Genomic DNA, 26,130 nt, shown 5'->3' with positions numbered 1-26,130 from the left:
ATCCTTTGGGGGGTGGAGAGGGTCTCTTAAGCCAGCTGAAGACAAAATGGAGGGGTCTCCCAAGGCTTTATATAGTTTCTCCTTGTGTGTCTAAACCCTTCTCTCCACCTCTGCAGAATTACAGCTACAAAATGGAGTATTGGAGTCACATGGGCAAGTCACATGTCCATGCATGACTCAGAACTTTACAGGCCAAGCCACATAGCCAGGAAAGCTCAGATGTGGATTGGCATCTATCAAGGTCTACTGTCAGCTTAAGTGCCCAATCAAGAAACACTTAACTTGTACATTCCTCTCTAAAGAAGCTGACCAAATGCCTTACTAAGGCTACTTTAAACAAAAAAAAAAAAAACCACCACACACACCAAACAAGTACACAGCCAATATTCATAATTTCAAATACAAAAATGATACATGCATACAAATAGGATGAATAGATTCAGTAGATCATAACCTTTACATAGATGTCACATGGCATATGTAGCATAAAACATATTCCAGTTATGTCATATTTACATTCATAAGCATATTTCCATAAAGCCTTATGGGGTGCAACATCACACACTCTTACCTTTACCTCACTCACTGGTATCGTCACAAGATCTGCAGGGTCCGATTCCCCACCCACCTTGACTTTGGTGGTTCCCCACAGCATTTCCTGGGGCCAGCTACAGAGGTTTCCTAAAAGCCGACCTTGGCTCTTCCCTGCAGCAGTGGGATTGTACTCCTACCATTTTCTCTGCCCCTTCCCTTAGATCAGTCCTTCTCTCTCTCCTTTGAGCAGGAGCTCCCTCTGAGCCCTCTCTCTGGGACTGGTTACACCTGACAGTCACTCTGCCTTAGGGTAGCCAATATTACCCTCCTCCTCCCAACGGAGTTCCCCTTCAGCCCTCTCTCTGGAGCTGGGGTTCAGATTTCTGGCCTCTTGCCTTAGAGGAGTCACCTGCAAGGCTTCACCAGCTTCCTTCAACTGTCCCCCATTCTCAATTAGCTTTCCAATCTGGAGAGTTCAGCAGGCCAGCCTTCTGGCAGCGTCTGCCTGCCATGAGGGAGGAGGAAGGCAGCCTTATGCTGCACAGCTTCGCCCAACAGGTTGGGCAAGGGGGGAGCCTTGCCCTGCCTCCTCTGTAAGGTTTCAGGCCTTAAAAGGTAGTCTCCAGATTCCTTCCCCATTCATTCCACGGACCCTTAGGTTTCTATATATTTCTACTGGCCCTTTAAGGGTTCAGAAGAGTCCAAGCCAGATGGTAGGGTGGGCTGACCACTAGGTATTATTGCTATCAATGGCACACTACCCCATCTCAGGGTATAATGTGAAGACAATGGGATTGCACAGGTGTAACTCATGGCCTAATTTACCTGGTGGATCCTTTATTAATGGTGATGGAGAAAAACCCAGCCTTGCTCTCAGATACCAGGATGTGTTTGCAGCGCTAGTAGTGATAAAGTTAATACATCCTTTTACTTGCAAACTGGGCACATTTCATATGGATATCATGAGAAGCAACAAATGTGGGACCCCACCATGCTGTTGTTACAGATTCACTTTAAGAGCAGAACTTCATTTTTTCCATCAATGTTTGGGAGGCTCATTCTTTCCATCTGAGGGCATGAAAATCATTCTTTGCTTTTCATTTGTATTATAGTAGCACCTAGAGACTCCTCCCAAACTCAGGGTCCCATTGAGCTAGACGCTATAGAAATACATCATAAGAGACCATCCCTGCCTACAGTTTAAATAGACAAGACACACTGGGAAGAAAGGGAGTATTATCTCCATTTCACATATAGGGAATGGAGTGAAGTTCTGGAACAGCCTTACAGAGGGAGCAGTGCGGGGACAAGAAACCTAACTAGTTTCAAGACTAAACCTTGATAAGTTTATGGAGGGGGTGGTATGATGAGATGGTTCATGTGCCACACTAAGCAATCTGTGACTGCTATTACCAAATATTTCCAACAGCTGCAGATGGGGCACTGGATGGGGAGGCTCTGAGTTACTACAGAGAATTCTTTCCCAGGCGTCTGGCTGGTAGGTCTTGCCCTCATTTGCAGGGTCTAACTGATTGCCATATTTGGGGTCAGGAAGGAATTTATCCCCAGGGCAGATTGGCAAAGAGACCCTGGGGAGGTTGCGCCTTCAACTGCCTGGGGCATGGGTCATTTGCTGGTTTGAACTAGAGCAGTGGTTCTCAAAGTTTTGTACTGGTGACCCCTTTCACATAGCAAGCCTCTGAATGCAACCCCCCTTGTAAATCAAAAACACATATTTAACACCATTATAAATGCTGGAGGCAAAGCAGGGTTTGGAGTGGAGACTGATAGCTCATGACCCCCCCCCCCCCATGTAATAACCTCCTGACTCCGAGGGGTTTCAACCAATTTGAGAACCCCTGAACTAGAGTAAATGGTAGAGTCTCTGTAACATTAAGTCTTTAAATCAAGATTTGCGGACTTCAGTAACGCAGCCAGACATTATGGGCCTATCACAGGAAACGGGTGGTGAGGTTCTGTGGCCTGTGATGTTCAGGAAGTCAGACCAGATGATCATGATGGTCCCTTCTGGCCTTAAAGTCTATCAGGCATAGAGAGATGACATGCCAAAGGACACGCACCGGGAGTTTGTGACACAGCTGGGAATTGAACCCAGAGCTCTACAAATCCAAGTCCAATGGCCAACTATACAACAATCCTTCCTGTTTCCCATCCATGCTGTTAGAATGGTATAATAGGACCTAATGCATTCTCATCAGCACCATATAGAAGGAGACATACAGGGCAAACAATAATAAGTGGTTTCGGGGGCTCAGATGGAGCCTGCTACCATTTCACACACGTTATTATCATCCTGTACAGAAGGCAATTCCAAGCTTTTATTGCTTGTGCAGTACCCCTGGCTGTAGCACCTGGGGCACATCACATTCAATTTGAAAGCAAACACATCTAACAAATACAAGTCACTAAAATGGATGATGCAAATAAACGTTCACACTGAAGCCAGGCCTTGCAGTGACAAGACCATCATTAAGGGGCAGAATGAAAGGTAAGCCTAGGACCAAAACCTGAACAACCACCATCTTGAATAAATACATGGTTAAAGCAAAAGGGCTTTGTTCCTTTGGGTGCCCAGCCACTCTCCCATTCTGGACTGAGCTCTATTGGGATCTGTATTTAAAATTCCAAAGGGCTTTTGTTCATTCCACATTAATGTTCTTAGCTAAAGTCTTTTATAAGTAGGTGCATCGCTATCTAAAGACAGGTGCACTCTAGGGAAGGGATTGTTAGAATGATCTGGGAACTGTAGTCATCAGGGGACCTGGAGCTTACATAAAGGGATTCTTTGTGTGCCGAGCTCTTTGAGGGCATATCTGAGGAAGAAGTCAGAAACTCATTGAGTTTTGTCACAATTGGAAGAGGCTGGGGTTACGTGAAGCACTTGTTAATATATCTTAGTGTCCGTGGCCCCACACATAGTAAATTGTAGATGTTTTTCCTGTTGTGCAGTGGTTGCTACTGATCAGGCATCTTTTAGCCAGTGCAGTAATTGCCCTGAACTGTGCTTTGTGAATTCCTTTAGCAATCTCCACTGCTATGCACATCCAGAAACAAAGAGCAAACTTATGTCCTTTCCACTCTGAATGGCTTTTATTTTAAATGAAGGAAAAGCAGCAAAAGGAAGGAGGAAGACAAGTAAGTCTCCATGAGAGAACATGGTATGTCTCTCTCCTGTAACATGCTGCATCCACTCTGCCCAACAAGCAGAGCCCTGCGCGGATACAAAATTTATGTCCGCAGATGCAGCTATCCACAGATATAAAGTGGATTTGCAGTAGCCAGTGCCCAGCCCAGCCAGCATCTCCTGCCCAGGAGCATGCGAGCTGCTTGCACACACTAACACGACCAGGGACAGCTGCCGGTAAGCCTAGTGCCTGCCCCAGTGGCCAGGGCTGGGGGCAGTATAGCCATGCTGGAGGACCTGCCCAGGCTGGACACTGGCTCCTGCAAGCAGCGGTCTGACATGTTGCTGCTTTCGCTGCTGCAGTTCCTGGTAGAGTCCCTCAGCTCTGTGGATATCTGCTTTATATCCATGGATATCACATCCGTGGATAGAAATTTTGTATCTGTGCCAGGCTCAACAACAGGGTCTCCAAATGTTTTACACCCAAGATCACTTTTTGAATCTAAGGGCAGCCCAGGATCTACCCCACCCTTCCCTGAGGCCCCATCCCTTCCCTAAAGCCCCCGCATTCCCTCCATCCCCACCCCCCCGTTGCTCGCTCTCCCCCACCCTCACTTTCACTGGCCTGGGGGTTGGGAGGAGGTGTGGGCTCTGGGCTGGGACTGAGGGGTTTGTAGTGTGGGAGGGGGCTCTGGACTGAGCCTGGGGGAGGGGTTTGGGGTGCAGGAGGGGGTGAGGAGTGCAAGCTCTGGGAAGGGGGGGGTCAGGGCTGGGGGGAGGGGTGCAGGAGGGTGTATGGGGGTCTGGCTCTGGGAGAGGGGTGTCAGGGCTGGGGCAGGGGCTTGGGGTGCTGGCTCCCACCAGGCAGCACTTACCTCAGGCAGCTCCCAGTTGGTGGCACAGCAAGGCTAAGGCAGGCTCCCTGCCTGCCCTGGCCCCACGCCACTCCCAAAAGGGGTCAACGTGCCCCTGCGGCCCCAGGGGAGGGGCATGTGGCTCCACGCACTGCCCCTCTCTGCAGGCACCACCCCCACAGTTCCCTGTTCCCGACCAATGGGAGCTGCAGGGGTGGTGCTTGAAGGCAGGAGCAGCACGCAGAGACCCCTACCCATCCCGGGGCCAAGCAGGGAGTGCTGGCCACTTCCGGGAGTGGAGCGGGGCCAGGACAGGCAGGGAGCCTGCCTTAGCAGCAACCCCGCTGCACCACCAGAGATCGTGATCGACCAGTTGGTGACCACTGCTCTACAGCAAGATGGCAGCTGCCCTCTGCAGACAGCAGGCTTCTAGCAATATAAAGGCGCAGTACACCGTCAAAAATTCAAAGTGCTAAATCATAACTAACCTAGCACAGTAGGGCCCTGGTCCATGACTAGGGCTCCTAGCTGCTACAGTAATACAAATAATAAGTTATAACAGATAAACTTAAGACCACACACATTGATGTGGGACACATCCAGACCATTGTCCTGCCTCAGATAGTGACCAGCACCTGATACCTCAGAGGAGGTGCAAGAACTTTTGTACCAGGCCAATATGGGATAATCTGCCCCTCATCCTAATCCCTACTATTTAGTGATTGGTTAAAGACCTGAATCATGAAGTTTAATATCTGTTCCAAAATTTGTTAGACATCACTGAATATTTCTTGTTATCCACATAAGTGTCCAAACCTTATCTACATCTTGCTAAATTCTTGGCCTCAACATGCTGGGGCAAGGAGTTCCACAGTCTAATTATTCACTGAGTGAAAAAAATGTTTCCTTGTATCGATTTTGACTATCACCTTTCAATTTCATTCAATTTCTGAGGTGGACAGAACTTGGTGCATTTCTTTGAGAGAGACAGGCAAAGAAGCATAAGCTGAAGAGTTAGGTTTTTGTAAAAATAAAAACAAAAGGGAGTGGGGGAGATTTGGTTCAGTTTCCATTTGAAAAATATATTTTTGGTGTTTAAGTTAACTATCACCCAGCAGTGTTGTGAACTCAGATACACCAGCACTGATTTAATGCAGAAAGTACTTGCTGCTGAAGCAAGAGAGTCAGGATTTCACTCCAGGGGTACATCCTACATGGTGTAAACCCCGCACAGGAGCAAGTTTCAGCACCAGACTCTACCAAGCTGGGCTTGCACTAGTCTGTAGACAGGGCTCTGAGACTTGCTGCTGCAGGGTTCCCCCACCCACCCACACGGTGTAGACATACTCTGTGTGTTTAATTTTATGCACATGGGTAGTCCCAGTGAACTCAATGGCACTATTTACATACCTAAATATTTGCAGGGTTGGGGCCTGCCGGAAGGAAATGTGTTCTTTACAAATAGGATTTTTAACTGGTTTGCCTTTTTAATACTTGACTGTCTGTATATTTATTTATGTTATATACTTGCCTATATTGTTTACTATACTATTTGCAATCTAGAAATGAATACTGCAGTATTTGGGAAGGGGGTTTGCTTTGTTTGAACCATTAGTGTGTGAAATTACTCCTTTGGGGCCAGACTATACTGCCTGTTAGCAGACTGCTCTATCTGTATAGAAATAGTAGGCTAGTTCATAGATAAGGTGCCAATAGATGGCAAACCAACCAGTGGTGCTGGAACAGTTTTTGGAGTGGGGTTGCTGAGCTGCACCCCCACTTTATCCCTGTCCGCGGCCCTCACCACTCCCTAGAGCTGGGGCTGGGAGTAGGGCCGTGGCTCTGGGAAGGCGGGGGAAAAAGAATGCATACAGGGCTAAGGTGGAGGAGGCTGCGGCCACAGCTGGGGGTGGGTGTGGAGCCCCAGGTGTGGGGTCAGCGGCCGGAACCCTGCATGCAGGACCAGCAGCTGGGCAGGACCCCCAGGGCTGGCAGTAGAAACCCCAGGCCTGGGGCCAACGGCCAGGCAGGACCCCACATGCAGGGCTGGCAGCTGGGTGGGGGCAGGGGCCAGCAGCTGGGGCACTGGGTGCAAAACCTGGGGGTGCTGCAGCACCCCCCGCACCTCTACTTCCCATGCCTATGAAACTAACAATGTGGCGTAGTTGCTGAGTTTTGTAGGACCAATAAAACTTGTGCACTATAAATGGCTTCCTCTTTACATCGGCTCTTAACACCCTTACTCATACTGAGTGGCATCTGCAAGTTGTCCCATTGATTTCAATGGCACTACTCAAGGGGTAAAGTGATCCTCAGTGTGATTAAGGGTCTCCTAATCTCACCCTTGCAGTTTTAGTTTTCCATCAGTTGAAGGATTTGTTAAAGGGTTTGCCAAACAGCTTGTACTCACTTATATAAAGTTAGTATAAAATTAGGCCAGGAGAGTTAGCTGGTACAGAGCCTACCAGAATAATTTGAGAAAGATTAAAAAAAAAAAAAACATTACAACTCAAGTGCTTCCCTGCTGTAATTACAAAGTACACTGTAATGCAGTTAAGAAAATTAAATTAGAAGTAAATGTTTAGGGAGCATAGGTTAAAGGCAAGCTACAGCACAATTTTGTCTGACATCTGTATTATTTAAAGGTCTACTGGTGGTTTCAGTGTGTCTCTGGATGACCTTTATCCCCAGCCTTCTCCAGGAAGCACTCCAGTTGCAGAGATCTTAATTCACAACACACACTTGATCACTTTGGCTTATCAAAAGCTGCAGCAAAATATGCAACACATTCTCAGCCTAATACAGAGGCTCCAAAGGGCTCTGCTCAAGGTTCATTAGGACCCTAGCTAACCAAATGATTCTAGAGGGGGCACCTGTTTTGTTCCAGTCTTCTATGTCCATCCATTCCGTATACCTCGCTCACAGATTCTAAATTTGGGTATGGAACCTCTTCTTTTAGGCCCCATAAAATGGGCTCAGGCTGGGTAATCAGTGACATTTGAAGGAAATCAGACAACCGAATGAAAAGTACTTGACAAAGCAAATGTTTCAAGGGATCTAATTGACAGCATGTTATTCACAGTGCTAAATCAGACAGTTGTATGACAAAGTGTGATCTTTCACTCAGGGAGTGCAGATAAAAATATGTTTTCAAGCCATAGTCACGTGCCTAATAAATGTCATGGGATTATGGCTTGAAAACATACTTGTTACCTGATCAAACGCTTCTAAGTAAGTCCTTATTGGGTATCAGACACTAAAGAAGAAAGACCTTTCAAATCAATGTCATGCCAATAGTGCTTATGGACAGGACCCCATCATATCCCCACTACTTCCCAGGAAGCCAGGAGGCCCAACAGAACCAAATCATGGCCAGTGGCATATAGACACCCTCCTTCCCACTCCCTAGCAGCCTTTTAGCCTCCTTCCACCTGAAAGCATGGACCATGCTCAGTCCTCCAGCATCTCACACATTCACTATCTTGGACATAAAAGGGATGGTGTCAAGTTAAAAACAAAAAAAAAAAACCCCAAAAAGTACAATTTCAAAAGTCCTCACTTACTATAATAGTACAGTAGCACCTTCAGATCACAACCAAGATTGTGGCCCCATAGTGCTAGCCACTGTACATACTGTAACAGCATGGCACACACATCTCCCAAGCACCCCTTCTGGTCAGGTGTGGCTGCAGTCTTTAAACAGTCCCTGCCTTGGTATCAGGCTGTAACCCAGGGCTTCCTCCCTGGAGGCAATGGTTTTTCCCTAGACCCAGCTGGGCCACTAAGTAATTCAGATCCCCTGCTGGGGTCTTATTGCGGTCCAATTATAGGACAAGTTTCAGAGTTGCAGCCGTGTTAGTCTATATCTGCAAAAAGACCAGGAGTACTTGTGGCACCTTAGAGACTAACAAATTTATTAGAGCATAAGCTTTTGTGGGCTACGAAAGCTTATGCTCTAATAATTATAGGACACTTCTCCAGTGGCCTATTGGTGGGGCGGGGGGGGGGGGGAATCCAGGCCCACCCACTGCTCTGGGTCCCAGCCTAAGGACCCTAAGAATAGCAGCCACTCACCCTCCCATATCCCTTTAACAAAACTGCTTTCAGTCCCCTAGGCCACTTCCCCACAGCCCCAGCCATCACCAAAGCTTCACTCTTACCTCAAGGCTTCTCTATGTTCAGGCCCAGCCGACCAGCGAGGAGCTCTTTCTCACTCCCTGCCAGTACTGAGCTGTCCTTAGTGCTGCAGTTCCCTTTTGCCAACCAGGAGTACCAGCAATACTCCTCCGGCTCCAGCAAAGAACTGACTGGGGTTTGCACTAAAGCTCCTTTTATACTAGCCTGCAACACTCTGATTGGCTAGCCCCATGCTGCCTCTCCCTGATTGGCTGCTTCCTGTGCAGTCTCTATAGGCTGCTTGGAGGATTTAGCTCCACGGCTGCTTTCCTGGGATGAGTGTGGCAGGACGCTGAGGCCTTCAGCAAGGGGCCTCTGGGCCTACTCCACCCCATCACACATACACATAATAAAAGGCCTCAAGAAGCCGAAACTCTCAATAGAAAAAAACAGATAAAAGGTAGGAGAAAGGAGATATTATTAACTCCACTTTATAGATGGGGACCTGAAGCACCAAAAGATTGAATGAAGGATATTATCCCTTTTTTAATCAGATGGGGAACCAGGGACACACAGAGAGTAAGTGACTTCCCCAAGGGCACACAGAAAGTTAGTGATAGAGCTCGGAATTGAACCACAATCTTCTGACCCCAATCCATTGCCTAAGGCACAAGAGACCTCTTCCTTTTTTACTCAAAGACCTCCAATTTGGCTCATATAATTAAAAATGATCAAAGTCTCTTATTATCCGAGTTAGCAATAATACCACAGAATACTGACAATGAATTGTGAATTTCCTATTCCGTTCCACCGTTATACAGTTCATTTACTTACCTTTTGTACTTCTCCCAGCTTGGACAGTGGAACTTGTCTAGTCAGCTCTTCTTTCAGGTTCTCATGCACTCACCAACCACTTCAATGTTTGGGGTGCAGATGGTTTGGAGGGGGATGTACAAAAGCAATCAATAGTGAAAAACCTGTTGAACTGAAATTAAGATTGAAGAAGGTGGGGACCCAATGTTCCCTCTAAGCTGTGCACATGTGCACACAGATCCTAAACCCGCTCACACGGTGAAACACCATGCACACAAAAATTTGCACAGAAGCACAATTTGCACAGAAGAATTTTTTTGCGCACACAGCCTGCCAGAATTTGCACAGAAGACATTTTTTGCGCACACGGCCTGTCAAAAATTAGAGGGAACATTGGTGGGGACACTTTATTACTATTGGGATTGACCATACCTTCACTATTATTACGGTCATCACCTCTGGGGGCCCATCTCAAAGGATTTTGACTAATGGTGTTTACAAATTAGACACAACTGCTTCTTTATCATTTTCTCTTGTTTTCCTCTTCTCTTACTCTCCTTTCCCCTGTTTAATTCACTCCATGCTAATTCCCTCTGAAATCACATATATTTTTCTAATCTCCATTTCCACTGCTACTTCACTTCTTACTGAGCAAGATTTTCACAGCAGAAAGGTGTTACCTAATGAACAGTGTAATGTTCTTCCGGGCCTTCACTGACAGCCTAAAAACAACAATATTAAAGCAGGACCAGCTGGTCCTGGCTGAAGTAACAGTTTCTACTGCCCTCTAGCAGAAACACATGTGTGGAGATACAGCAAACTGCTCTTGGCCTGAGGTGCAATAGGGTAGTAAAATTAAAGAATAATCCTCACATGTGAGTAATCCCTGGTTCAGTGCTAATCATGCTTTCTGATTCCTAGCTAGCTCCACTGAAAATTAATGAACAAGTATTATGTGCAATTAAATAGTAACAAATGGGAATATGCTGTAAGCTATACTGGACCCAGCTGGCCATTGTGGCTCTTAAACCTCTAATGATCACATTGGCTTGGGACACACTTCATTGCTGATGCACCTCTAATATCTTAGACATCTCCAACTTGAAATGACTTCTTGAAAGATGATCAGGTAAAGCAACCAAAGTAAAGAGGAAGGGTCACCCTCTCTCTCTGACTGCTGCCAGCATAGGGATTTCAAACCGAAATTGAGGTGGATGTCTCTAACGTTCAGGTGTGTGGGGGAGTGGTGGTCCTAGGACACTGCCCCATTGGGGAAATAAAGTGGGCAATTCCCTTCTCCTACAGGTGAAGGATTTTTGCCTGCAGAAGTGAAAGACCCCTGGAAGCCTCAATTCTGCTGCCATCTGCAGCTGGACTATTCCAAAAGAGGTTTAGTTCTTTATCAAAATAAATAAATAAATGTGGACCTTTATGATTTTATAACCAGCTCAGTATTGTGCTTCCCTCTCCCATTTCTGCACTTTAAAGAAAGGAAAGGCTTCAGCCAACATTTTAAAACCTGGGCGCACAAAAATAAGTGGCCTGGTTTTTCAGAGGTGCTGATCGCAATGGGACCTGTGGATCCCTCGTGAAAACTCAGCGCAGGTGTCTCACTGTAGACACTCAGTAGGCTCCAAAGCATATTAACTTATCTCTGACTTGGAGATCACAGCATTGTGTTGGGCTGCCTACTGGACCTGTGTGTCTGTCTGTGATGCTGTTGCCCTACCAGATTAGACAGGGAAGTGTGTTAATGCAAACCTTCCAAGTGAAGCGGAAAGACACTTATGCTGCTTTCTGTGTGGTACCTCCTAGTGGTTTCACTGGTGATCCAGCACTCAGGTCTCTGAGCCACTGCTGAAAGTGCAGCCTGGGGGACAAGCCAAGTAGCTGATCACATGGCTACATCTGTGGCTTGACAGGCTTGTGACTACTTGTGAGTGGTGCTTCCGCCATCCTTTGTTCACAGTGCTCTGGAAGACTGAGAGTGGCTGTGAACTGATTAATGCCTGGCTGACCTCACACCACAGGTCGTGAGGTTAAAGCAGCTATAATGTTAGAAGGAGATTCTACAGCGTGAACAAGGGAGACGATGAGAGAGTCCTTTTGGACAAGGGGGAAACAGTTTCACAACCATACCTGCTTAAGAAGCTAAAAGGAGCCAGACTAGCCTAGCTTGGGTAAACACATGAGATCCCGCTGAGATCGGGAGTAAGTGGGTGCATCTCCTACCGAGATGAACAGGAATTGTACCCATTTCTGCCAGGACTGGATTTGAACCAGACTGTCTCACAGAGATGCACTACTGTAGAAAAGTGTAATATCCCAGAACACTGCAGCGTCACTTGGACGTTAGATTCATAGAATCATAGACTATCAGAGTTGGAAGGGACCTCTGGAGGTCATCTAGTCCAACCCCCTGCCCAGAGCAGGACCAATCCCAACTAAATCATCCCAGCCAGGGCTTTGTCAAGCCTGACCTTAAAAACTTCTAAGGAAGGGGATTCCACCACCTCCCTAGGTAACGCATTCCAGTGTTTCACCACCCTCCTGGTGAAAAAGTTTTTCCTAATATCCAACCTAAACCTCCCCCACTGCAACTTGAGACCATTACTCCTTGTCCTGTCATCTGCTATCACTGAGAATAGTCTAGATCCATCCTCTTCGGATCCACCTTTCAGGTAGTTAAAAGCAGCTATCAAATCCCCCCTCATTCTTCTCTTCCGTAGACTAAACAATCCCAGTTCCCTCAGCCTCTCCTCATAAGTCATGTGTTCCAGACCCCTAATCATTTTTGTTGCCCTTCGCTGGACTCTCTCCAATTTCTCCACATCCTTCTTGTAGTGTGGAGCCCAAAACTGGACACAGTACTCCAGATGAGGCCTCACCAATGTCGAATAGAGGGGAACGATCACGTCCCTCGATCTGCTGGCAATGCCCCTACTTATACATCCCAAAATGCCATTGGCCTTCTTGGCAACAAGGGCACACTGTTGACTCATATCCAGCTTCTCGTCCACTGTCACCCCTAGGTCCTTCTCTGCAGAACTGCTGCCTAGCCATTCGGTCCCTAGTCTGTAGCGGTGCATTGGATTCTTCCGTCCTAAGTGCAGGACTCTGCACTTGTCCTTGTTGAACCTCATCAGATTTCTTTTGGCCCAATCCTCCAATTTGTCTAGGTCCCTCTGTATCCTTTCCCTACCATCCAGTGTGTCTACCACTCCTCCCAGTTTAGTGTCATCCGCAAACTTGCTGAGGGTGCAATCCACACCATCCTCCAGATCATTAATGAAGATATTGAACAAAACCGGCCCCAGGACCGACCCTTGGGGCACTCCGCTAGATACCGGCTGCCAACTAGACATGGAGCCACTGATCACTACCCGTTGAGCCCGACAATCTAACCAACTTTCTACCCACCTTGTAGTGCATCCATCCAGCCCATACTTCTTTAACTTGCTGACAAGAATACTGTGGGAGACCGTGTCAAAAGCTTTGCTAAAGTCAAGGAATAACACGTCCACTGCTTTCCCTTCATCCACAGAACTAGTTATCTCATCATAGAAGGCAATTAGGTTAGTCAGGCATGACTTTCCCTTGGTGAATCCATGCTGACTGTTCCTGATCACTTTCCACTCCTCTAAGTGCTTCGGAATTGATTCCTTGAGGACATTCTCCGTGATTTTTCCGGGGACTGAGGTGAGGCTGACTGGCCTGTAGTTCCCAGGATCCTCCTTCTTCCCTTTTTTAAAGATTGGCACTACATTAGCCTTTTTCCAGTCTTCCGGGACTTCCCCGGATCACCATGAGTTTTCAAAGATAATGGCCAATGGCTCTGCAATCACATCCACCAATTCCTTTAGCACTCTCGGATGCAACGCATCCGGCCGCATGGACTTGTGCATGTCCAGTTTTTCTTAATAGTCCCGAATCACTTCTTCCTTCACAGAGGGCTGGCCACCTCCTCCCCATGCTGTGCTGCCCAGTGCAGCAGTCTGGGAGCAGCCCTTGTTCGTGAAGACAGAGGCAAAAAAAGCATTGAGTACATTAGCTTTTTCCACATCCTCTGTCACTAGGTTGCCTCCCTCATTCAGTAAGGGGCCCACACTTTCCTTGACTTTCTTCTTGTTGCCAACATACCTGAAGAAACCCTTCTTGTTACTCTTAACATCCCTCGCTAGCTGCAACTCCAGGTGTGATTTAGCCTTCCTGATTTTATTCCTACATGCCCGAGCAATATTTATATACTCATCCCTGGTCATTTGTCCAATCTTCCACTTCTTGTAAGCCTCTTTTTTGTGTTTAAGATCAGCAAGGATTTCACTGTTAAGCCAGGCTGGTCGCCTGCCATATTTACTATTCTTTCTACACATCGTGAGGGTTTGTCCCTGTAACCACAATAAGGATTCTTTAAAATACAGCCAGCTCTCCTGGACTCCTTTCCCCCTCATGTTATTCTCCCAGGGGATCCTGCCCATCAGTTCCCTGAGGGAGTCAAAGTCTGCTTTTCTGAAGTCCAGGGTCCGTATTCTGCTGCTTTCCTTTCTTCCTTGTGTCAGGATCCTGAACTCGACCATCTCATGGTCACTGCCTCCCAGGTTCCCATCCACTTTTGCTTCCCCTACTAATTCTTCCCGGTTTGTGAGCAGCAGGTCAAGAAGAGCTCCGCCCCTAGTTGGTTCCTCCAGCACTTGCACCAGGAAATTGACCCCTACAGTTTCCAGGTTGTTTGGAACCACTGCAGTCCAATCCTGATGCTTTTTAAAAGTAGGTATACAGTATAGGTGTAGCCATGTCAGTCCCAGGATATGAGAGAGGTAAAGAGGGTGAGTAAACATCATTAGTAGTGGGGAAGCTTCAAAAGTGAGGGTGGTTGGGTTCCTCTTGCATCCAAACCCTCAACTGATTTTATGAAATGTATCGGAATCTCCCAAGGCTGTAAAGTTGCACTGGGATTATGATGCCAGGCTGAGGTTTCAGAAACTGCCTGTCCGGGTTGGAAATAGCACAAGGAAGAATGTGTTCATGTTCCTGCAGCGCTTCCAGGCCTGGCAGGCAGTCTGAAACTATGTGGAAGTGCAGACCCACCAAAAATTAATTGGAGTTAGGTTCAGCAGCATCCCTCTGAGTAAATCCTGGGGGAAGAGGTTTCTGGACCACTCCTTTTCTGAGGCATAAACCAAGGTCTATAGCCTGAGATGACAGGGAAGATGAAGGCGAACCCCAGTAATTCCCCATGGAAAAACTCTCCCCCACTATGCGAGCAATCACTTTACACTGTGGGATCTCCTTTGACTGCTAAGGCAGAAGCTGAGGCAGCTATTTGCACTTGCTGGGCCTGATTCTCCTGCCGACAAACCAGCTTTATTTAGGGCCTCATTCTCCACAGCCTTGTACCTCACACCGTCATTTAGTCCTGTGCAAAGTTGGTGTAAAATGCTTCTTTGGTAGGAATTACTGCCATTTGAACTAATGTGACTACACAGATGTAAGAAACTGGCCACAAGTGAGTATGGCCATCTGGACCTTGGCCAATATTTATAACACTCTACCCCAGCAACACAGAGAGAGATTTTGGCTTTGCAGGGCACCATGATGCATGGGCTTCAGCACAGTCAATGGAAACATTCCTGCAAAGTATGGGAGGGCGGGAAGAGAGCGGATAGACTAGCCACTGCATTGCTCCCATGGGTAAATTCTTCTTTGCCATCCTACATGCGAAGCGCTAGGAATCCCAGCCAGGCACAGTCAGTCACTAATACTACACACATTACAGACCAGTCACAGTCAGTCACTAATACTACACACATTACAGACCTCAATTAGTGAGCCCTTGCAACACCCCTGCCATATGATCCCCATTATACGGCGAGAAGAACTGACATGAAGCGATGAAGTCACTCAAGTCACATGGCAGCTATGGGCGCTTGGCAACTCTGAAGCCATGGCCACACAACAAGGGATCAGAACTCAGGAGTTCCTGACTCCAAGCTCAGTCCACCCCCCACCCTGTCCTGCATCGCCCCTAATAGCAGCTGCAGGCATTTTAGTCAACAAGCAATTAGGGCCAAGGGAGAAGAGGGACTGACGTGCACAGACACTTGTTTGGCTTGTCGTATGAGGAAGAGAAACAAGATGACCTCAATCATCTTTTTGCAGATGCAGCCAAGTGGCAAGGAGAAGTGTATTCAATGACAAGGCTTACTTTTGAGCAGTTGTCTGGAGACCAGATACCAAGTGCTGTGCTCAAAGAACAAATAAAAGAGGAAGTAGCTCCGCTAGAACGGCCTGCCTCCTACAGATAAAGGAGGATGGAGTGCAGCACTCTGCCCAGCCTGGAAAGGTGAGCGAGAGACACAGAGATAGGTAGGAAGTGTATTGAAATGGGGGCATTTTGCCTGAGAAGAGGAGAGGGGCAGGAGGAGCATCCAGTGGATTTCTCTATTTGATTTACCCCGTCCTGTTGCGAGACACCTCTGTGATCATGCGTAATTGGACTAAATTGATGACTAGCGGATGTGAGCAGAAAGCTAATCCAGAGCTGCATGCTGTTATCTTGCTGTGCTGCGTGGCTGGTAAGGAATTGTGGGACATACTCAGGATTCTGTGCTGGGGGGAGGTGTTCGTTTGGCTCAACTGGCAGAGAGCACTTGCTGGAGAGAGCTAGGGCCTCTGGGAGCTCCATCCCGTCCCTGACTTCTCTCTGTTTAGACACACAGGTGCATGCAGATTATTACGCTGTTTTGTGAGGGATAGTAGCGCTGTCAGAAATCCCTGGCCACGTCAGACAGTTGTCACTATGCTGTACATCATAGCCAATCAGATCTCCAGGGATGGAAGAGAAAGACCCAAGACCCCCTTGCTCCAAAAACTCAGACCCTGCTACTTGAACTAGAGGACAATTTTTTTCTGCTACTGGTATAGGGTCTATGATACCTCAGTGAGCAGTTCATATGCATCCACTAGGGGGTAGTGGGGCAGCTGGATCCAGCACCACCCTGGTTTTGGTCACACCCATTCTGCTGGGAATTGAAGTCTGGAGGGACAGCTGAGCATTAGAGGCTATCACAGCAAAGAATTCTGTGAAGGGTCCAGAAGATACCACCAGTTCCCTTCCCACTTAAGAGGGAAAACTGATAAGAGGGTCTGTTAAATGGCCATGCAAGGCCAGAAGGCTGAAGAAGAAACCCCAGGAAGGGGAAGCTTGTTTAGTCTGGATTTTGTTATTTATTTGGACTTTTGCTCCTAGACGTCTAAGAAAGCCTGAAGACAGCACTCCCAACGAGGGGAGGTTTGGCTGGAGAGCCAGACGCTGATACGCAACAGACCATGTAAATCCTTCTGGGTCATGAGGGAAGTACCTTGGGAAGAGGTGAAGGAAGTGGTCTTGGGGCAAAGAAGCTGAGAGGGTTTGAGCCTTATATCAGTCATCCGCTTCTTTTTCAAGGTCCAAGGCTGGACCTCCCAATAGTGGGTGGGCAGGAGCTCCCCTTTCATTCCCTCTGCAGCAAGGTGGGAGCTTGTCGCATACACACACACTAGCCAGGTCATTACAGTCCCTGTAGTTACAGTGAGACCCCTTAATTGCCAAAGGGACTGCTGGGTAGCTACAGTGTATAACACACTGCAATTAATAGAGAGGAACTCTCTCGAGGCCAGAGATTTTACTGGACCTTAGGGAAGGTGCCCACCCTACCCAGCTGATCATTAGCACAGGTTTCACTGTACATGGCACTTTTCATCCGCAAGGATCCCAGAGCATTTTGTAAACCAGAGGTGGGCAAACTACGGCCTGTGGGACCCTCCTGCCCAGCCCCTGAGCTCCTGGCCCGGGAGGCTCGCCCCCAGCCCCTCCCGCGCTGTTCCTCCTCCCCCGCAGCCTCAGCTAACTGCGATCCCGGTGCAATGCTCTGGGCAGGGGGGGGCTGCGAGTTCCTGGGGCCATGCAGCTGCAGAGCCCAGCCTGACCTGGTGCTCTGTGCTGCATGGTGGCATGGCTGACTCCAGCCGGACTCCAGCCACCAGTGCTCCAGGCAGCGCGGTAAAGGGGCAGGGAGCAGGAGGGTTGGATAGAGGGCAGGGGAGTTTGTGGGGGGGAGGGGGAGACGTGGACAGGGGTTGGGGCGGTCAGAGGGTGGGGAACAGAGGGGTTGAATGGGGGTAGGGGTCCTGGGGGGGGCAGTCAGGAAAGAGAGGAGGGGTTGGCGGGGGCAGTCAGGGGACAGGGAGAAGGGGTGGTTGGATTTGGCAAGGGTCCCGGAGAGGGGGGAATCAGGAAGGAGAAGGGGGGTTGGATGGAGCGGCGGGGGCAGTCAGAGGGCAGGGAGTGTGGGGGGGGGGGGGTTGGATGGGGCAGGAGTCCAGGGGCTGGGGGCGGGCCATGTCTGGCTGTTTGGGGAGGCACAGCCTCCCCTAACCGGCCCTCCATACAATTTCCAAAACCCAATGCGGCCCTCAGGCCAAAAAGTTTGCCCACCCCTGTTATAAACCAAGGGTAAAATGTTCTGTTCTTACATGCCAAACAACCCACTAAATGCTAATTTTGCCCTTATTGCAAGAATGATGTTCCTGTGTCAAACAAATCCTGAACATTGCAGGCAGCAGAGATCCCCACTTCAGTGAGAGAGAAGAATTTTGCCCTATACCTATATAGAGTTGTACAGAGGTCATTCACATCACCTGAACACAGCCACCTCTGGGACGGATCATGGCAGCTATTCTGTGCTAGCAATACTATAGATCAGATTTATTAGTGTGATGACAATTAAGAAGGGGAATGGAAAATAACTTCTCCAAATGAAGCTGCAGAATATAGTTAGTCAGGCAGAATGTAATTCCTCAAATTAGAAGTTGGCCAGCCAGGACGCTGGAGCTTTCAGAGGATCTTTAATTAATGACCAAGAGCCCAACTCACACAGTTTTAAGCAGGAGCAACTCCACTGATTCTAAAGAAGCTGCATCCTCTGTCACTGTTGTGCATTTGCTTCTGTGGGGGTTGCAGGAAGGGCCATCCCTGGCTATTCTGGGGTGGGGGTTGTGTGGGGCCCCAGGCCTCCATGTGGGGGGGCTGGCTTGGGGGATAGGAGGGAACCACCTCCCAGCCCTCACCGGCGGCGCGGCTAGGGCCAGGTCTGCACTTCCCGTGGCTGGTGAGTGCAGGCCCGGCCCTGCTGCAGTCCTTAGGGGATGGGGGCGGGGATGGGGTGGAGCAGGGGCTGGAGCAGCATGCAGCTGCGTAGGGCACCAGAAAATGTGGTGCCCCAAATTTCCTGGTGCCCTACGCAGCTGTGTACTTTGCGTATGGGTAAGGACGGCCCTGATTGCAGGCCTCAGTTTCAAAAACTGGCACTTCCAGTGATTCCATGTTTGGAAACTTTACCCTCCAGCTGAAGTTGCAAACCATCCTGCAGGCTCTTTCAGGTTTCTAGTGAGATGAGCTAATAGGACTCCTTCCCAGGCTGCACACTCCCCTTTTTTACCTATTAAATGTAAATATTTGTTTTTGGACCTGCATGTGGATCACTGACAAGGTTTGTTATCAACCAATTTGCCTACTGAAAGCACAAATCACATTCTTTCCTTACCACCTTGCCCTCTCCTTCTCCTCCTTGAAAACATACAAAAGAGCCATAAATGAAACATGTTGTAAAAAGGGCCTTCAGATTCCCTCCTCCTTCTCCTGCTCACTAAAAAATGACAGATGCGATCCTCCTTGTTTATTCTCAATCTGGAAGGCACTCAGGTGTTATGATATAAGAATCTAAATGGAATAGACTAAACCAGGTCACTAAACGAAGTCTTACAGATGGGCCCAAACCAAGATCCTAGATTCAAATGCAGGATATGGGTGGATGCTTCAGAATCTGATACAAATTTTGTAACTGACCCTTTCTATCCAGACCAGCTGTTTGGATCTGAACACTGCTGAATATTGGTGGGGAGCTGGAATTTGAATCTAAGTTATGCCCTTTGGGCCTATCTGTAGTAATTGTAATTCATGACATTTCAGCATGACACAAAAATACTCCTCAGGCAGAAAAAAGAAAAGGTTTTTTGTGTGTGTGTTTTTTAAAGTATCATTGCAGTGTTTGTTTTCCAAATGGCAAGGGGTCATTTTATTTTCATTTTGGCTTAAAATAAGTTGCTGGTGATTGAGAGAGGATTTTTTCTCCCCATAAGAGGGGAGCAGCAGATTGAGAGTCACTCAGATACACAGGAAATAAATATCTTCCAAGCTTCCAGGCATATGAAAATCACAACACGTTTGCAAGTCACGGGGATCTCTACTCAATTCAGATGCAACGGCTCAAACCACTGTGCAGCACAGCCACTGGGGGAGGAAGAGAAAAAAGGAGTTTGTCTAGAAGGTCCATTACATGTCTTTAGTGGAACTACATATGGGCCCTGAAAGGAAACTATGGATCCAAACACCACAGGACTTTGGGGAAGATTGGATCAGCATCTAAATTTCTTTTATGGGGTAAACAAAAACCCACAGATCCAATTGCTCTTGAACTTTGGGGAAGTTCAGAACTGGGAGCTGCTTCAAACTTTGCAAATAGGCCACTCTCTTGGGATGAGAGAATGCAACAAAAAGAGATGCATGATTTTTTTAAAAAAAAATCGTGGAGCCAGATTCCTCCCACATCTTAACAGGATATGACGAACTGCCACTGGAATCATAGTGGGGGACTGCCATTCATTCTTCCACTTGGATTTTCCCTGCAGAGGAAGGACTGGGCCTCATTACTTTTGAGCAACTTTGGTTTGAATAATGAAAACCCTCATTTAAAAAAAAAAGGAGGGGGTGGGGGGAAAGACATGACATCTTAAAAGGTCTTTTTCAGGTGCTGTTAGGTCATTTAGTTCACCCTCTGCCTGTGCAAGAATTGTTCCCTGCTGTGCATTTTCTAGTGGTTTGCTCCACTTTAAAAGAAGAGACTGAAAATACCCATAAGGATATCATCTCCTAGACAAATGGAGGCATTTTGAATAAATTCTCTCTCACTGTATGTGTGATAAGTGTTCATTCTCTGGAAGAACAACTACTGGCTTAGGAAGGATTTTAGTAAGAGCTTTTTGTCTGAAAAAATCTCTCTTTCACTGCTGAATCTTCTGTAGGTCTCCTGTTTGAATCGCTATTTCATTTGTTTATAAAGCTGATAATGGACATCCTGAGGAAATATGTTTTAATTGTGACCAGTCATCACAACAGTTTAACCATAGGGTAGTTTGATGGAGCTAGCCTTACCTCAGCCAAAGAGAGCTGGATGACTCCATTCTTGTCTTTGTCTAGGAGCTGGAACATTTCTGAAGAACAAAAGAAGGGAAGAAATAAAATATAAGTAACACGGTGTCTGACAAAATATGGAGGCCTCCCTCCGTGGCCTATTCAAATCCGGATTCAGGTGCAAATTTTGAGTCACAATTGGATAGGAGCATTACAGATTATTTCCCTCCCTTCCTCTTAAGTATCATTCATAAGCCACTTATAAGCATGGGATAGCATATCAGGCGGGACCCACTATGACACATTGTGTGTTCAGAACAGGACAACCACAAAGCACTGGCCATTTCACATGATATGTAGGGATGCACCCATGAATCTGAGGTCTGACCCAGGCACAGACAAGGTAAACTATATCACTGAAGTGAGCTGTAGCTCACGAAAGCTTATGCTCAAATAAATTTGTTAGTCTCTAAGGTGCCACAAGTACTCCTTTTCTTTATATCACTAGTGGGAGATGACTAATGTGCGGGCAGAGCACTGGAAACATAGTGCATGTGATTATAAGTCATAGGAGGATTAAGAAAAGCGTTTCACCATCTTGGAAGAATCCCCAATGGTCAGTCAAATGGAAAGTTAACATTAGACTGCATTCATTCAAAAGAGTGAGTGAGTTCTCCTCTTTTGTCAGCCCATCTCTATCAGCAATCCCCAAAAGAATCAGACTGTCCCTGATCTATTATTATACTGGGTGTTTCTTCAGAATTTACAACAGGAGGTTAGATGGCTACTCCTTTTCCTCCCTCCCATAATCCTAGAGTACAACAGCTTCTTAAGTGGCTAATTAGATACAAAATCTGATTTTTATAGCCATACAAACCCATGAAACTCCTTCACTGCCCCGAAACAAAAGTATATTCTAGATTTCCACTGTCTTCTCAATGTGAACATTGAGTTTATTGTTAATTAACCAAGCCTCAATACAAGAAAATAATCTGCATCCTTGACCCTTTTACAGACAAAGGGCTTTGAACTGGTGCTGGGCAAACCTTAAAAAGGGTTCAGAGGTTCATTTGAGATAAATGGCACCCAGAAATCATTTGAACAAGTTAGAGAAGTTGGTTTGGTTTCGGTTTGACTTTCAGGTGAAGATTTGGGCCAGTTCTTATTTTTATCAGAACAGCTTTCACCTTCCCCATTTTGAAACTTTGCCATTCACAGAACTCATTGGAGTTGCTAAATTCAGTGTGGACTAGAGAACCGAGGAAAGGGCAGGCCATGGTGGCAAGCCTCCAGCATGGATACATTTGGTTGGCTGAGCTAGGGATGCCTAACTCCTGTTCCCAGTTCTGCCCAGGGGCTTCCTGGTTGGCTTGAGGCAAGTCTCTTAACCTCTCTGTGCCTTCCTTTCTTCACTTCTGAAATGGGACTAATGGGGGTGCTGTGAAGATTAAAGAGGTATGGCTTGCAAAGCTCAGAGGGACAGATTTTTAAAGATATAAAGTGCCTAACGATGCAGATAGGTACCTAGTGAGATTTTCAAGACAACCTAGGCACCTAACTCCCATTGAAAACCCCACTAGGCACCCATCTACATCTTTAGGGACCTAGAACCTTTAAAAATGTGTCTGTAAGTGCAAATTTATGGCTAGATTGTACAAGCCTTACTCATTTGGTTGAACATTTACTAACACAAATAGTCTCATTGAAGCCAGTGGCCTACTTGCACGAGTAGGAGATTCTTCCAGGCTGAGTAAGTGCTCCACAATCTAGTCCATGACTATTGTCTAGAAGAAAGATGATTAAGGTTTGGATCTGGACTGAATTCCTCCGGTTTTTGTCTGGGGCCTTCTCTATTGGTTTGCCCAGCAGAGCCAGTTTTGCTGGCTCCCTTACACTTCCACACAGTACTCTGCACTCAGCACTCCAATTTAAACAAAAATACCAAGCACTGAACAAACACCCCCTCCACCCCCCAATGTTCAGCAGTTCTGCTCAGCGGCTTCGAAAGAAGGAACTTACTGAAGAGGGTCTCTAGGTGGATCATACAGGCCACAAAGCCGTCAAAGTCAACGGTCATCTTGCTGTCGGCATAGCGGATAGCAATGATGTTTTGCACCTTATTGTTGAGAGTGAAACCTGAAAGCACAGAAATCACTCAAGCAGCAGTTACATACACTTTTTAATGCAGGTTGCACATGGAATTTTTGCAGCTGCAGAAAGACGTGGCTGAAGAATTATGGGCTATTCCTCCTAGAAGAGTTGTTGGTCTCCATTATCTCTACTGTGTATTCTCCTTTCTATAGCCCATTGTGCTATGGTGGAGACAAGCTTAATTCTCTTCCCAAAGCCTTGACAAACTGTATATGTTCCACTTGTTCTGCAGAGTTCCTTAGCCCGATATTCCTGAGATAAGCACCTAATTAATAAGACTTACTGCACTCCTGGGGCCTGAGCCAAACAGCAGCAATTGCAGCAGAGCCCATTACCTACATAACACGCTGGTGTTGAGTTTTAGGGCTTGATTTAGGATCATGTTAATGAGACGTCTTCTGGCCTAATCCAGAGTGCAGGGACCCACCCACAGAAAGTCCCCCAGGAAAGAGCTTGCAGAGATACAAATCAGCCACAGAAAAACTGCTCCTGCAGGGGGTCCAGAACTGGCCAGCACTACCCCAGAAGTGGACAGTACAGCCAAGGAAGAGGCGTGGCCAGGGGATATATACGGGGATCAGGAAGAGAGAGAGGCAAGTCAATGATGTCACCACAATTATGAGGCTACGAGGCAGGAGGGATAGTGGAGTAGTCAGAATGCCTCAATATTTTCATTTTTTTAAAATACGGAATACCACATTAGGGCATCCTTTCTACACATGATATTTACCTGCTTCCTTGAGGGCATTTCGCATCTCATGAGCATCTATGGTACCAGAATAGTCAGTATCCACTTTCTTGTAGATCTCCTGCAGCAGAAGAAAGAGAAAGTATTGAGTCTGCCTTTAGACTGTTAGGAGCCCTGTCTGATTGGCTGGGAGATGCATTGCTACTGCCAGCCAATGCATCTTTTCTCTGAAAGTGTAAATGACTGAAGGAAAATTTTCAATTAGCTAATGGCAAACTGTGCCCTGGGAAACTATTCCCAGTGGTCTGGCAGCTTGCCCATCGGCATGTTGTGCTGTGGCAAATAGGCTCTTGAGGAATATCCCCCTCACTCAGCAAACACTGTAATATACAACTTCCATTTTGGTTAGCACTTCAAAAGAAACAACAGGCAGTTCTCACAGCCAATTGATCTGCTAGCCAGCTCTAGCTGAGTAATTAGAAACTATTCTGGCCTGCAGCTCAGAGGGGAAACTGCACTTGGGGCATGTTTTCATTTACGCAGGCCATCTACTCATTGCATGCTGGTGATCAGAATGTGTCCAACCTGTGAGGAGCTGAGCACCTCCTCCTTGGCTTCAATGGGAAAGGAGGGAGCTCTGCACTTCACAGGAGCAGGCCTGTAATGCGTACCATCCCAAAAGCTTATCTTAAAGGGGCATTGTCAAGTAGGTTGGGTCCAAACTTTGGCCTTCTTTAAACTGATTCTGCAGAAAATCTTCTGGATATTAAACTTTCTGGGGGGAGGGGGGGTAGCACTTTCGTGGAGACTGTGACACTGCACCCTATATTTGTCACAGTAATATTATATAATTATGGCATAATTATTATGCATTTTGTACAAGATAAGTCATGTGAGGTGTGATTGGAAAAGTTATGATTTTCTGAATATGATTTTCTGAATATGATTATCCTATATGTATGCATGCATCATTTTTGTATCTGATGTTATTAATATTATGTATCTATTATGAATGTAGTTATACCAGGTTGATACCCAATAGGCAAGATGCTTTCAGTCTAGACAGTGGGTGGGGAAGGGCTTATTCAGGTAATGGGCCATTAGGAAAAAACAATAAGCCTTAGGAGAAGCTTATCCATTACCTGGTGAGCCTCCCTGAGAATGCTCCAGACGGCCTGTAATGACTCAGCAAGGTATGCAAGGTCCTGTGACCAGGCCATGTGACTCTGGACTCCAGCTTGGGATGTCAGTATTTTTCCACAAAGTGGTCTGGGAACCAAGCTTTGAAACAAAGGGTTCCTGCCATATGCTAAAGCTATATAAGGCAGGGAGTGACATCATTGGTTGTTCTTCACTCCCCCCAAAAGAGGACTCCTGGAAACACCTAAGGAACAAAGACTGAACTGGAGGAAGTTCTGGATCCAGGCTAAAGGGATTTCTAGCCTACGTATGGAAACCTGAGAAACCCAAGCTGCAAATTAAATGCAGCTTGTGCTTTGAGAATCTGCCAGACTGCTGGTATCATCAGTCAGGGTGAGAAACTGCTAATTCATAGTCAATCTAACTAGTGGATTAAACTTTGTGTTTTTATTTGTTTGCTATCCCTTATAATCACTTAAAATCCAACTTTTATAGTTAATAAATTTATTTTATGTTTTAATCTAAACCAGTGGGTTTGGAGTGAAGTGCCTGGGAATCTTGGCTCAGAGGGGCTTTTGCATTTCCCCTCTGCATTGAGTGGGAGGTGAACAGGAAAATAAATTCATAGTGGTTGGGGTTTGGACCAGGGCAGGATGGTAAAGCTCTGGGGTCCTAAACAATATCTATTTTAGTCAGCCCTGCAAAAATAGAAGTGCCTTGTATTCTGCTGTAGCAGTTAACTAAAACTCTATTCCAGAGCAGGTATTAGAGAGCTTGGTGCACAAGTAATTATGTTGCACAGCACAACAACAGAGCCATGTTCATTTCAGCTGTATTAAAATGTAAGAGGTGGGGATGAATCCATGTTTGCCTAGAAGGTAGGAATGAAATCACCAAGCAAAAGGAGTTGTTCAAGCTTCTAAAAAAAGTGTTCCAAAATAGAGTTGGAGGGGCTGGGGTGGAAGAGGAATTGACTGTGTCTCTTTAAATCAGAAATGTATCTGAACTAGAGCTCTGAGCAAAACTCCAAACATAAGGGGAAATTGGGACCTGTTTCTGACCTTGGTGGCTTGGACCCATCTCTGTTTAAATCTGTATTTCACAGATCTAGATAGGGGCAGGGAAACAATGAAATAAGTTATTTACCAAATATTTTTGAATCTTCAGCCAAAGTATCTTGAATTCTACAAGGTCCAAGGTGCCAGTCCCGTTGGTCTGGGTATGTTAAGGCCTGGTTCAAATTCAGAATGGATCAGTTTCTACCCATATCAAAGAGGAAGAGTAACCGGCACTGATACAAATAAATGACCCATTGCAATGTAGTGTACTATTCATAGTAGTTTTCATTTGTAATCCACCCATTAGAGAGACACTTGCAGTTTTAAATTTGCTTAGCTAAGAATTCCTGGGCTATCTGCAGTACTGTAGTGGCTTGTTAAAAAGGTACTACACCTATTAG

The 26,130-nt window shown here is 46.6% G+C and overlaps 1 protein-coding gene across 1 annotated transcript in view; it reads right to left on the bottom strand.

Moving 5' to 3' along the window:
• Positions 1–19,522: 19,522 nt before the first annotated feature.
• LOC141985258 (calpain-8-like) overlaps positions 19,523–26,130 on the bottom strand; it is a 47,207-nt gene continuing 40,599 nt past the window's right edge. The window contains exons 17-21 of the mRNA XM_074949200.1: positions 25,818–25,886; positions 23,574–23,652; positions 22,712–22,828; positions 20,714–20,772; positions 19,523–19,792 (exon numbers count right to left, since the gene is read on the bottom strand). Coding sequence (XP_074805301.1) covers positions 19,769–19,792; positions 20,714–20,772; positions 22,712–22,828; positions 23,574–23,652; positions 25,818–25,886 — 348 coding nt within the window. The 3' untranslated portion in view covers positions 19,523–19,768. The remainder of the gene's footprint in view (positions 19,793–20,713; positions 20,773–22,711; positions 22,829–23,573; positions 23,653–25,817; positions 25,887–26,130) is intronic.

This window comes from Natator depressus, chromosome 3, assembly GCF_965152275.1.
Source record: "Natator depressus isolate rNatDep1 chromosome 3, rNatDep2.hap1, whole genome shotgun sequence".
NCBI lineage: Eukaryota > Metazoa > Chordata > Testudines > Cheloniidae > Natator > Natator depressus.
This window is presented reverse-complemented; position numbering and strand designations above follow the sequence as displayed.